The following is a 13,187-nucleotide window of genomic DNA, read 5'->3' on the forward strand; positions in this document are numbered from 1 at the left end:
TGCAATTTGAGACTGTTTAACCAAGCGAGCTTAACCACATACACGGAACTGTTTACTATAAATAACACCGTTCCTTGTGTATGATGGGAAGAAGGAAATACAGTGTGGGATTTTGTACTTGGCGTTTTTCTTAAATGTATAAAAGAAATAAATGACAATAAATTTCAATTTAAACAGAAGTTAAAAAAAATAATTAAAACTGAAGTAAATTAAATAATAATTTTAATTAAAATCCAATAAAACAAGTAACATACCTGCTGGGGGAAAAAAAAAACAACAACAAACATTAGAAACCATCACAAACATTCTAATTGTTTCCACTACAAATACCATTACAAACCATCTGCTAACCATTAAAACCATTACCATTATTGGTCCTTAATGGGATCCACTAGATATAACATGCCGCCAATCGAATGCAACAAATGACCAGTAGAGACCCACACGGACCATTACAGTTTCCATTAAAACCTGTACAATTAACCATTAAAAGCATTACAAATTCTATGAAGGTTTCTGCTGTATATTTCAGCAGGGATGGAAAACCATGAACCTGGCAACCCTCCAGAAGAATGCTTATATTAAATTCAGAAAGACATGTATGGATTCCCGACAGGCAGAAATCCTATAATATGCCTGCGAATCTTTCTCTCTCTCACTCTATCAGTCTAATGTAATTTGAATATCAAATGCACATGAAGAAGCACATGCATGTATGAGGAAAGCCAGAAATGCAAACACAACCATACTGCCATTTTCACACTTGTGTCGTTATATGACTCCGGTCGCTGTGTTCATTTTCTGAGCTGTGTAAGTCAGGAAATTGTAATGTTTATTCTGAGGCGATAAGTGAAGTACGAGGCCTAATAGGCCGGCACTTGCACTGGGAAAAGGTGTGGCCCGTGGCTGTTCATGACCAGTAATACAGGAAAGGTGTACACACGGAGTTAGAAAGGCAGAGAGAAACAGACAGAGGTGATCAGGACTCAACAGAAGCAACAGGACTCAGAGGTAAGTTCTTTATAGACAGCTTTTATCCGTTTGCTGATTTTTATACACCTGGTGTGTATATATTATATATTACATACCGAAACAGAATATGACTCAGGTGTAGGAGTGTTACACTGTAAACTACACTCTTCTACCATTTTACTATTTTATTCGTTAGGAGATGTATGTGAAACTGGCAGCTCAGGGTGTATATGTATACCAGTTGTTTAGGAACACCAGACTACATGAATTCTTAAAGGAATACTAAATTGGAAAAATTGTCCACCAAATGTCCTTGATCGTCCGAGACACTGTCGGTTTGTTTCCTTATTTTGCACCGAAGCTACTGGCTTATTCTAGCTGACAAGTCATAAAAGTCGATCTTGTGTGGACGTAAAATCTAGACACGTAAAGAATAAAAGGAAAAACCTGTGGCTTTGTATTGTCATTGTTTGGGGTTTGGGGTTTGGGGTGGGGGTGGGGGTCCACTCATTACCTTAGACTGAAGCGTCACTGCAAATCAATACAAAGTTCTTCTTGACCACGAAGGAAGACTCCACACCTTCAACCCCCAGAACTCCCCGACTTAAACCACAGGGCACGAGTGCTCTCTGATGAATTTACATGTAATATAAATTTAATGTAAATCATATGGCCTTCATCTCAACCCAGCTGAACATGTGTTACACAGCACACTGCTCTCCATCACACCAATTGGGAATATTAGGAAGATCCTTTGGAAGAACCGTGTTCATCGCTCTAACGGCTACAGTTAAAGATCATTGAAGCTGTTCTGGTGGCTCGCCATGGCTCAACATCTTACTAACACACTGTATTTTTTTTTACAAACAGCCAAACGGAGATTCTGGGTTTTCAAGATGGCTGTCCCAGTAACCCTATAGCATGAAAATCCATGTTTTGTTTGTATAATAGATAATAGTAATGCCTGGTTTAAAAGAGCTGAGTGTTCATTGGTTTTCAGGACAATAGGAGCTTTTTAGTTTCTTTTCAATATGGACAATCAAGTAATACGTAACCTTTTTACAAGCTACTCGTTGTTCATGGAGCCATCTTTTTATGGAAAATGTCATTGACTTCTGTAATTTCTGTTTGGTACATCAGTCTTTCAACTCCAGTGCGAAAATTTAAGAAGCAAACGTGTATGTTACAGGATTACAAACAGTCTTTATTACTATTAGTTCCTGGCAGTAGTGCATAATGGCTTCAACTCGGCCACGAAGGCAATGAAATGAACGACAAACCCATCATAGCTGCCTTCTGAAGTTGGCACGGCACGTAAACATAAACAGCGGACACAACATACGTCATTGCGTTGTGTTCTTTTCTGCTATGAAAAAAATAATTTGGGTTTTTGACAAATGAGAAGTCTGTTGGCCGAAATTGACGTCAGAGTGTAAACAATTTTTGGGATTAACTCAAAATTAATACCACAGGTAACGTCCCGATTTGTTAATCCGTATAAAATTACTTAGAGCTTGACCAAAAGTATGTGGACACCTTACTATTAAACACGTATGTACTTGCTGAGCGTCCCATTCCAAAACTAATATGGAATTGTTGTTTTTTTTTTTGTTTTTTTTTGCTGCTATAACAGTTTCTACTCCTCTGGGAAGGCTTTCCACTAGATTTTGGACCATGGTTATGGGAATTCAACCACAAGAGCATTAGCGAAGTCAGGCACTGATGTTACTCAAGAAGAGCAGGTGCCCAATTCATGTCAAAGGAGTTCAGGACTCTTGAAAAACAAACACTTAAGTACTTCCACACATTCTTGGCAAGCCATACATGCTTTATTAGCGCTTGCTTTGTGCGCAAAGGTGTAGTCATGCTGGAACAGGTTTGATTCAATTGAAGGCTACGATGCTACATCATACAAAAACATTCCATTCAATTCAATTCAGCTTTATTTGTATAGCACTTTTAAAAATAGACATTGCCCCAAAGCAGCTTTACAGAAATATATAAATTCAGGATATACATTTAAATGTATGAATTTGTCCCTAATGAGCGGGCCGGTGGTGACGATGGCGAGGAAAAACTCGCTGAGGCGATATAAGGAAGAAACCTTGAGAGGAGCCAGACTCAAAAGGGAACCCGTCCTCATCTGGGTGATGCTACATGCTCAAATAGTGCAGTTGTGTAACCAGGAAAATTCCTTACACTTTTTACATGAAGTCTGTCTTGTTGAACTTCTCCACTGTTCACTAACGGAGAACTGTTTGTGGTAACTGCAGGCCGAAAGCTATCATAGCAACTGTCGTCCTGGCCATCACAGCGTAAATGTTCATTCTAGACACTTGTTTACTTCAAATCTTGTGGTAACCGTTTATTGAAGAACCACATATGGGTGTGATGGTCAGGAGTCCAAGCATATATAAGATTATAATATTTTAATATAACTAACCTAGCACAAACAGTCATATTTACAGACCAAACTAATGTATCGGCGAACAGTATTATTACATTAAACTATTACCGTAAAAGTTCATGACTAATCCATTAACAACGCAGATGCAAAATCATGGGTGAAAATAGTAAGTAATTATTTTAGTTAAATAATGCCCTGGGCTTTGTTTATATTATTATTAAATATTATTACAGGGTTGGTAATAACACCATATTCCTGTGTAATGACTCATGCTGTGGTTTCAGTAGTTACCTTGTGGTTTCACGTACCCAAAATGATGATTTAATTGTTGTGTGTGAGGGAATGTCACATTCTTCAGTGTGTATGGTTTGTCAGTCCATACCTCTAGAGGTAAAAATAAATAAATAAATGAAATAAAAATAAATAATTAACAGACAAATCAGTTAAAAAAAAAAAATATATATATATATATATATATATATATATATATATATATATATATATATATATATATATATATATATATATTTTAACTCAAAAAGCAATAAATAATTTAAAATAAAGAAATAATAAATCCAAGATAAAAGAGTACAGGGTAACATTTACAAAGGTCATATGGATAATGAACATTCATACCTACGATGCATTCGAAGTATTAGATGTTGTCTTTACTTATAATTTCTATGATGTAACAGAATTGATATAGCTGACTTTATAAGTATAGCTTTTTTCAGGACATTCCACATTGTTGTATTGGCTATGCCCGATGCTTGTGCAATGGCTCTGATGGATTTTCCCTCTTTTCTCAGCTTCAAAATGGCTTGCTTTTCTCCTACAGACAGCTCTCTGGTCTTCATGTTGGTTTATCTTTTTTTTTTTTTTTTAAACAACAAAGTAGTTCACAGGTGAAACCCAGGGCTCAAACCAAGAGTAGACATTCCAAGCTTTTAAATGTTTGAACCTGGTCAACAAGAAACACCTGTTTATTCAGTTTCCATTCATTGATGATGCATTTATATGTTTCTTCCTATTGTTGTTTTACAAAAAAAAAAAAGTCGGGACGCTGTGTACAACGTAAATAAAAACAGAATGCAATGATTTGCATATCTCACAAACCTGTATGGTATTCACAATAGAACATAGAAACCATATCAAATGTTTCAACAGAGTAAATGTACCATTTTAAGGAAAAAAATAAGGTCATTTTGAATTCGATGGCCGCAACACGTCTCAAAAAAGTTGGGACGGGGGCACCGTTTGTTGAAACGTATGCTGACTCATTCTCATGTCTCGTCTTCCAGATGCATAACAACCCCTCTCATATAAACTACGGATTTCATTATGGAGAAGAAAGACCTCCCGCACAAGCGCCTGGATATCCACCGCCGATTTATCCCACCGTACCTCTGTACTCGAACGCAGCACCTGCACCCATCAACACACACTACACCGTCACATCCGGGTTTCCTCATACCCCAGCGGCACGCAAAGGTAACCGAGTCTAATGCCGTATATTTTTATGTACTATTAGGAAGCTTTCTCATTCTATAGCCAAATTAGCTTCTTTCTAGAAATAAATGCTTGAAAACTCAAAAAAACCAAAACAAAACACCAACGTTGTTGTATATTTTTATCATTTTTTTTTTTTTTTGCACCTTTTTGGTTTTAAATGACAGAATCCCATCATTTTTAACCCTTTTATCTCCCATATCATTATGAATGACTTGAAAATGGTTTAAAATGGCCGCTCGTGTCCATCAGATCGACCGAGCCAAACATATAAAGCGTAAACCGAAAATGGGTCCCCAGTGTAATATTTCATTGCACTTTCTTTCTTATACAAGTCAGCAGAAATCGATGTCTGTGCATAACAGCAGCAGTTATCTTCGTCTTCGTCATCCTGGCAATAGCGGCCGTGTTGCTCTGGTACTTCTGTAAGTAACGAGTCGTCACGTCAGTAAGAACGAACTTTTTCCAGAAGTCCCGAGTCTGTCTGAACGGGCGTCTGTGTGTTTAAAACAGTAGCCGGAGCGTGCGTGACGGGCCGGACGTGTGGTCAGAGCAGCACGTGTGTGCGCTCGTCGCAGTGGTGTGATGGACGGACGGATTGTCCAGCAGGCGAGGACGAGGCCCAGTGCTGTAGGACACATTTTCATATTCAACACTGAATAATAGTTATATCTGGAGGCAATTTCCAAAAATGATAAGCGCTGCGGTTTGTTTGTTTTTTTTCCAGTTCGTTTCTACGGTCCTAATTCCATGCTGCAGAGTTTTTCAAACGAAGACCAAAAATGGAAGGTAGTGTGTTCAGACAGGTGGAACGACAACACTGGGAAGCAAGCTTGTAAGGAGATCGGATATTCCAGGTGAGAAAATCTCTAAACATGAATAAAATAATGGCCTGTCTGAAGTCTTCAGAAATCTGATAGGAGCCTCGGTCATGAAAAATCTTTAGGAATGACTCCTTGGACGTGTAATTGTTTTTGTTCTTGTTTCAGTTCTGACTATGTTAGTTATGGGACAATAGATCCAGGTTCCAGCGCAGGAGACGGCTACATGACCCTCAAATCTGATTACTCAAACGTACTCAGCTCTGAGCCTGTACATAGCTCTCTCTCGAACAGGTCTGTTTCACAGTTTAAACTCTAATTACTCTTATACTTTATTCTTTTTTTGTTGTTGGAGTAAAAGTCATAATTCACTTAACTAATTTGTTAAAACGAGATTTGGCCATGCCCTGTTCTTTCTGTGTCGGTTTAATGCTTAAAATATATTTTTTTAATATTTGGATTTTAACCAGAAGTGGGCGTGGTCTGTTAGCCCAACCACTATTCCCTAGGAACACTGAAAAACACTGAATCAAAAAAGGGTCACTGGGGAATTTATTCAATGTTCATTCATAAATTATAACAACAAAGACCAACTGTCCATATCCAGTCCGTACAGGATTTCCCTGAGTTTCCTTGCTCCTATTTAAAAAGTCTTTGAATTGGCATAATTGCATGGAATTGTCTTTCGCAGTGGTGTTTGTCGGTAAATGAGACCTTTCAACCGTTCTTACGTTCGACACACGTGAATCGAAGGGAGCTTTGGCTGAATGTGCGTTGTGATGATGTCACATGACAAGTCTCGGCCCAAATCTGCAGAAAATCTGCGTAGTTTTAGAAAAAACGGCGAGCCCCTCGGAACATTGCGGCGTTTGCCTGATTTCGTGTTCATTTCTGCGATCGCAAAATCCTGGAGCGACTGCAAATCTATATTCATTTTCGTTTAGAATGATATAATGTACTGTTAGCTATATTTTGTATAATTAATCAATTATAAATCGATGACCGTTACTACACATCCGGAACCATCTATTTGACCAAATACAGACCCAAGAACTACGAAAAGGAAATAGACGTTAGACAAGTGCTTTAATAATCTAGATTCACCTGGTTGTCCTATATTACTTATTTATTAATGTATTATGAAGTTGTGTTTATGTATTTATTGCATTGTTGCATCTATTTACTTGTTTTAGAATGGTTTGATATTATAAATGAATATTATATATAAAAAAAAGTATTGCATACAGCAACAAATCAAGTAATACAGTAAACAGTTACGGTAATTACGCGACTGTAAATTACATGTAAAATACATAAAATACAATAAAAAATGCTTTATTTCTTGGTAAAACAAATTTATTGATTGTTTCTCCTTCCAGTGCGAGATGCCAGACGAACACAGTGGTGACCCTGAAGTGTATCGGTAAATGATTTGTTAAATCTTTCTACCCTGTGGAGAAGGTGACCTTTATACTTTATACCGTCACACCAGGAATTAGTGGAACATGAAAAACAAGACTTGTTGTAGAACAAGTTATGATTCATCAGCATAAAGTACCGAAAGCTGAACTGTTCATCAGAAATGCTGACTAAAAAGGAGTACAGTGCTTTCCACTAATTGACACCCTTGGTAAATATGATCAAAGAAGGCTGTGAAAAAATGTCTTTATTGTTCAATCTTTTGATCTATTGTTAAAAAAAAAAAAGTCACTAAAATACTCTGCCCTCATGGATATCAAACAACCGCAAACACAACACAGGTTTATCAAGACAAATATTTGGTAAAGATTGGTGGGCAACAGTTATTGGCACCTTTATGAATTCATATGAGAAGAATATATTTCCTATACAGTATATTCCCATTGATATATATATATATATTTTTTGTAGGGTGACTAGGAACATGAAATTGTTCAAGCCTGACTTCCTGTTTCACAGGGGTATAAATATGAGGTAACACACAGGCCAAATTCCCTTAGTCATTCATAATAATGCGTAAGACCAAGGAATAGAGCTGTGATGTGCGGCAAAAGGTTGTTGAGCTTCACAAAATGGGAATTGGCTATAAGAAAATAGAACGAGCATTGAAAACGCCCATTTCCACCATGAAGGAAATAATTAAGAAGTTCCGGTCGACTGGAAATGTCATGAATCGACCTGGAATTGGACGTGTGTTTATATCGTCTCAACGCACTGTGAAGAGGACGGTTCGAGTGGCCAAAAATTCTCCAAGGATCACAGCTGGAGAATTGCAGATGATAGTTATGTCTTGGGGTCAGAAAGTCTCCAGAAATACAATCCGAAGTCACCTACATCACCACAGGTTGTTTGGGAGGGTTTCAAGAAAAAAGCCTCTACTCTCGTCCAAAAACAAACTCGAGCGTCTTCAGTTTGCCAGACACTACTGGAAAAGGGAGCAGGTTCTATGGTCAGATGAAGGTGGTTTTGGTGCACACAGAGGGGTAGCCATATGGAAAAGTACCTCATGTCGACGGTTAAATATGGAGGTGGATCTTTAATGTTTGGGGCTGTTTTCCTGCCAGAGGACCTGGAGATTTTGTTAGGATACATGGCATCATGGACTCTATCAAATATCAACCGATATTAAATGAAAACCTGACTTTCTCTGACAGAAAGTTTAAAATGGGCGGTAGTTGGATCTTCTAACAGGACAACGTTCCAAAACATGCATCAGAATCAACACAAAAATGGTTTACTGACCACAAAATCAAGGTCTTGCCCTGACCATCCCAGTCCCCTGACCTGAACCCCATAGAAAACCTGTGGGGTGAACTGAAGAGGAGACTCCACCAGCATGGACCTCAAAATGTGAAGGATCTGGAGAGATTCTGTACGGAGGAACGGTCTCAGATCCCTCGCCATGTATTCTCCAACCTCATCAGGCGTTATAGGAGAAGACTCAGAGCTGTTATCTTGGCAAAGCGAGGTAGCACAAAGTATCGACTAAAAGGATGCCAATTAATGTTGCACACCTATATTTAACAAAGTTTGTTACATTTTTTTTTTTTTTTAAATAAACCTGTGTTTTGTTTGCAATTGTTTGATATCCATGACAGCAGAGTATTTTTGTGAATTTTTTAAACGGTTAAACAATAAAGACAAATTTTCACACTCTTCCTATTTACCAAGGGTGCCAATATTAGCGGAGGGCACTGTATATTATTTAATCAGAAAAAAAAAACTAAACAACCCATGATCTGATCAAATCTCATTAACATTGTCACATGATGGGTCCAGTACATGGCACCATAGCGAGTTAGTTGAGTCATTTTGTAACCCTGTTATGAATTGCTCCTCGTGTTGTGCTCTAGATTGCGGAAGGTCTCTCGCTCCTGGAACGCGCATCGTCGGAGGGGAAGTGGTGAATACCCTGGGACGCTGGCCATGGCAGGTCAGTCTGCACGCCACTGGGAGTCACACGTGTGGAGGATCGATCATCACTCCATCATGGATCGTCACCGCTGCTCACTGCGTTCAGTCGTAAGCCCATGTGACGACATCTTTGTTGTGGTTTTTTTTTTTTTGTTTTTTTTTTTATTCCGCTGTTACTCAGTGACGTTCTTTCATCATTCTGCAGACTTTCATCTCCAAGTCAGTGGAAGGTGTACGCCGGGTATCTGACCCTGAACCAGATGGAATACGTCAGCGGTAACTCGGTCGCGCGGATCATCTCTCACCCCGGCTTTGACACTGATAACAATAACAACGATATTGCTCTGATGAAACTGTGGACGCCACTCCAAATATCGTGTGAGTTACAATATAAGAGGAACAAGGAAGTGTGCGGCCAAAAAACATATACACGGTTACGTTTAGATCTAGGTGTGGGTGAAATAAAAGGAAAAAGATATCACAATATCGCATTTCTCTGATTTATGGATTAAAAAAAAAAATCTTTTTGATGATACTTTATTTCATTTATATTATTTTTTGCTAAAATTACAATGAAAAAATTCTGAAATAAATATTAAAAGTAATTATCTAATGTGAAAATGTTTGCCTTAAAATTGACATTTAAAAAAAAAAAATTATGATAAGTATAATATTTATTAAAAAATTTTGAAACGTTGAACACTTAAAAGGGAAAAAAACATTTTTTGAATAAAAATCTGGAAAAATGTTAACATTTTAGATGTAAATATCTGCACAGTTCACGAAGGCGTTTCTACGATACATAGCAATACAATAGAGGTTTTGAAACTTTATTTCATGCTTTTTAAAATTATTTTTATTGAGTAAATATTCTGAAAATAGGATCAAATAAAAATAAAAAAAATGTGTGAAATCAAAAAAAGGTCTTAACATTAAAAATGACTTAAAAACGCGTAACAAATGTTTAAAAAGGAAAAGAAAGGACCATTTAGAAGATGAACATCGCATCAAGCTGCTTTCAGTCATTTCAAAAGATATCACAAGATCTAAGATCGCTCAGAAAAGTGTATGTATTGCGAAAGTTTCTCTGTACCAACCTCCATGTTTTGTGTTCTAAGTGATGGAACGATTGTTTACAGCTGAAGTGATAACAGGAAGTAGTTTCTCAGAGAGCAGAAACAGAAGTGATAACGTTAAAAAATCAGGAAGGAAGCAAGTTTATGCAAAACAAACAATGTCCCCCTTTTTTTCTTTCATTATTCAGCTAGCATTAGACCAGTGTGCTTGCCGAACACCGGTCTCGACTTGTCAACATCAAGAACATACTATGTTACTGGATGGGGGGCGACCAGGAGTCAAGGTATGAACATATTCAACATCTCACCAATCGTGTTCTAGTGTGACTGACTTTTATTTACATAACAAGCACGACAGAAGAACGGCACATTATGTGCACATTTAAAAAAAAAAAAAAAAAGTGAACAGCTTAGCAGGTAGTAGCTTGAATTGTCAGCTATAAGCAGTCGTTTTATACCCCAGAGGACAATGATCATACCAAACGAGAGGAAGGGAATATAAATATAAAGTTGCAAGCGATTAAGAAGCTGAACGTGTGACTGTAAATCCATGTCCTTCTCAAGGTTCTGCCTCTAACGAGTTACGTGAGGCTCAGGTCTCGCTGATTAGCAGGACGGTGTGTAACAGCCAGCAGGTTTATAACGGCCGAATCACGGACACCATGATCTGCGCAGGCAAGCTGGAGGGTGGAGTGGACTCGTGCCAGGTCAGCATTCGATACCTATCAGACACGGATGGAGAAAAATGTCTGTCATGCGAATGTCAGCGATAACATGTTCTTGTTTTTAGGGGGACAGCGGTGGTCCTCTGGTCACTTCGGAGAATTTTCTGTGGTGGCTGGTGGGAGATACTAGCTGGGGTCAGGGCTGCGCTATTCGAAACCGGCCGGGTGTTTATGGAAACGTGACCACCTTCCTCGAATGGATTTACACGCAAATGAAGGTAAGGACACGTAACATGTGAAATGAGAATAAACCTGAGGTCCCACCCCAGACATGAATACTGTAGGCAATTTCAGAAAAATCCTCCAGGTCCTGCACGTTCTTTGTTTTTTCAGCATCTTCCGCATAGTTGACTATGCGATATTATTGAGATCTCACTGAGGACGACTGAGAGACTCGTACACAACTATTACAGAAGGTGCAAACATTCACTGATGCTCAAGAAGACAACACGATAGTTAAAAGCCGGGGCGGGGGGGGGGGCGTAAACTTTTGAACAGGATCATCTGTGTAAATTATTATTTTGTCTTTTGGGGAAACATGCAAATATCTTATGTAGCTTCTGAAGTGCAGTACTAAATGGAAAAAAAAAAAAAAAAGAAAACAAAATAATATCCTGTTCAAAAGTTTACACCCCCCTGGCTCTGTATCGTATCGCCTTCGTGAGAATCGGTTAATGTTGCTTAAAAGTGCTTGTGTTTAAACAACAGCAGCAACAAAACCTGTCTACTCAAGAAAATGAGTGTAACCCGGTTCTGAATGCGCATAAATTTCCCCGGCGTAAATATTGACGTGGCTTTTGGACGCGTCGGAAATGAAGCTCCGTCCGATTGAAGACGAGTGACGAAAGATCTCTCGGGATTTCTTCTACACAGAGTCCTTATAAAAGCTGTGAGCTCTAACCGCACCCCTTATCCCGACATTTAACATTTACATCTTTTCCATCTCCAAGTTGGCTTGTATGAGTAATTACATGAGTAAGTTTGCATTTGTGTGCTGGGTTTTAAAACGCAAGACTTCACAATAAAGACGAACGCGTACGCGTAATTTATACACACAAGGCTGTGACGCAACTGGGGAAGATTCACCAGGTGAATAAGCAGAATGCAGAATGGTTTTTCTTAATTTGGTTTATGATGTGTGTGTGTGTGTGTGTGTGTGTGTGTGTGTGTGTTCCAGAAATATTAATTTGAAGTCTGGGCAAAATGGATGGACCTCATGGACCTTCATTTCCGAGGAACTTCATGAAGGATGATTTTGAAGATGTTTATATTTATATATCCTGTGGATTAGCAGTATTCCCTAATCGTTTATGTTCGATGAATTCTATTTTTGTAAAAGGTGGTTTTTTTGTTCCTTTTTTTAATTTTTTAAAGCAAATTTTGACTAAAGCTTATGTCAGATGTCTAGTGTTTGCGGTTTTAAACACTTCAACTATTTATTGTAAAAAAAAACAAAAAAAACAAAACAAAAAAAAAATCTTAATGACTAACCTGTCTAGGTTGTTTTTAAGCACCGTGTCAGATACATTAAATCAAATGTACGGATCAGTGTGTTACGCTCCAGGTAGCCAACGTGTTTTTTAAGACTGTCGTGAAAGCAAATTGACTTGTGCTTTATTTGCACGAGCCGTTTTTTTTTCTCCACACACTACCCCTGAGCACAGCGAGTTCAGAAACAGGGCGTGAGTGGCCGAGAAAGTGGCTTTGATTCTCTTCCTGCGCTGATGGTATTTCTCCATAAAGACAGTTTATTATGATTTTATGTAGCAGCTGAATACCATTTAAAAACCCAAGACGCTTTTAAAACATAAGGTGTGTGTTTATAAAAATGAATATGATCATAGAATTCCCTCTGTTTCTGTACAAACAGTATGAATTAAAATTATTATTGTATATGTGTGTGTGTATATACATATATATATATATATATACATATATATAGAAACATATATGGTTTGTTCTTGTTTTTATTTCTTCCAAAGAATATAGCCCTTCTGAAAACTGATCTGCTATCACTCAAATAGTAACTGTGCTCCTCCTTACAGGGTTTGGGTTTAATCCCAATCTTGGATTAGGTCAGTATACTCCTGAAGCCTCCACTCTAGCAGTTCGAATTAAACAGATGCTTAAATACATTTACCAAGCTAATGTCTCAATTCGGATGTGCTAAAATATTCTCATTCATTCTCTCCCTCGCTCTCGCTATGTCTAATCAGTGCACGTTGGGATCTGGGTTCTAATTGGCAGATGCCCAGCGGTGTAGGATACATCTGCTACCTGTTTG

At 38.1% G+C, this 13,187-nt stretch overlaps 1 protein-coding gene across 2 annotated transcripts; it reads left to right on the forward strand.

The window, feature by feature from the left end:
* The first annotated feature begins 782 nt into the window (after positions 1-782).
* Positions 783-12,852, forward strand: tmprss2 (transmembrane serine protease 2). Of its 2 annotated transcripts, none has more exons than XM_053645821.1 (13): positions 783-1,011; positions 4,681-4,870; positions 5,224-5,313; positions 5,402-5,518; positions 5,616-5,745; positions 5,878-6,003; positions 7,089-7,132; positions 9,042-9,210; positions 9,308-9,480; positions 10,367-10,462; positions 10,743-10,885; positions 10,969-11,121; positions 12,081-12,852. In XM_053645821.1, the coding sequence occupies exons 2-13, from the start codon at positions 4,681-4,683 to the stop codon at positions 12,087-12,089; spliced, it is 1,440 nt and encodes a 479-aa protein (XP_053501796.1). In that variant the 5' UTR covers positions 783-1,011; the 3' UTR covers positions 12,090-12,852. The 2 variants fall into 2 exon arrangements, with proteins under 2 accessions (XP_053501796.1, XP_053501797.1); XM_053645822.1 differs by lacking the exon at positions 783-1,011 and adding an exon at positions 1,935-2,714.
* The last annotated feature ends 335 nt before the right edge of the window (positions 12,853-13,187 follow it).

Source organism: Ictalurus furcatus, chromosome 16 (assembly GCF_023375685.1).
Source record: "Ictalurus furcatus strain D&B chromosome 16, Billie_1.0, whole genome shotgun sequence".
NCBI lineage: Eukaryota > Metazoa > Chordata > Actinopteri > Siluriformes > Ictaluridae > Ictalurus > Ictalurus furcatus.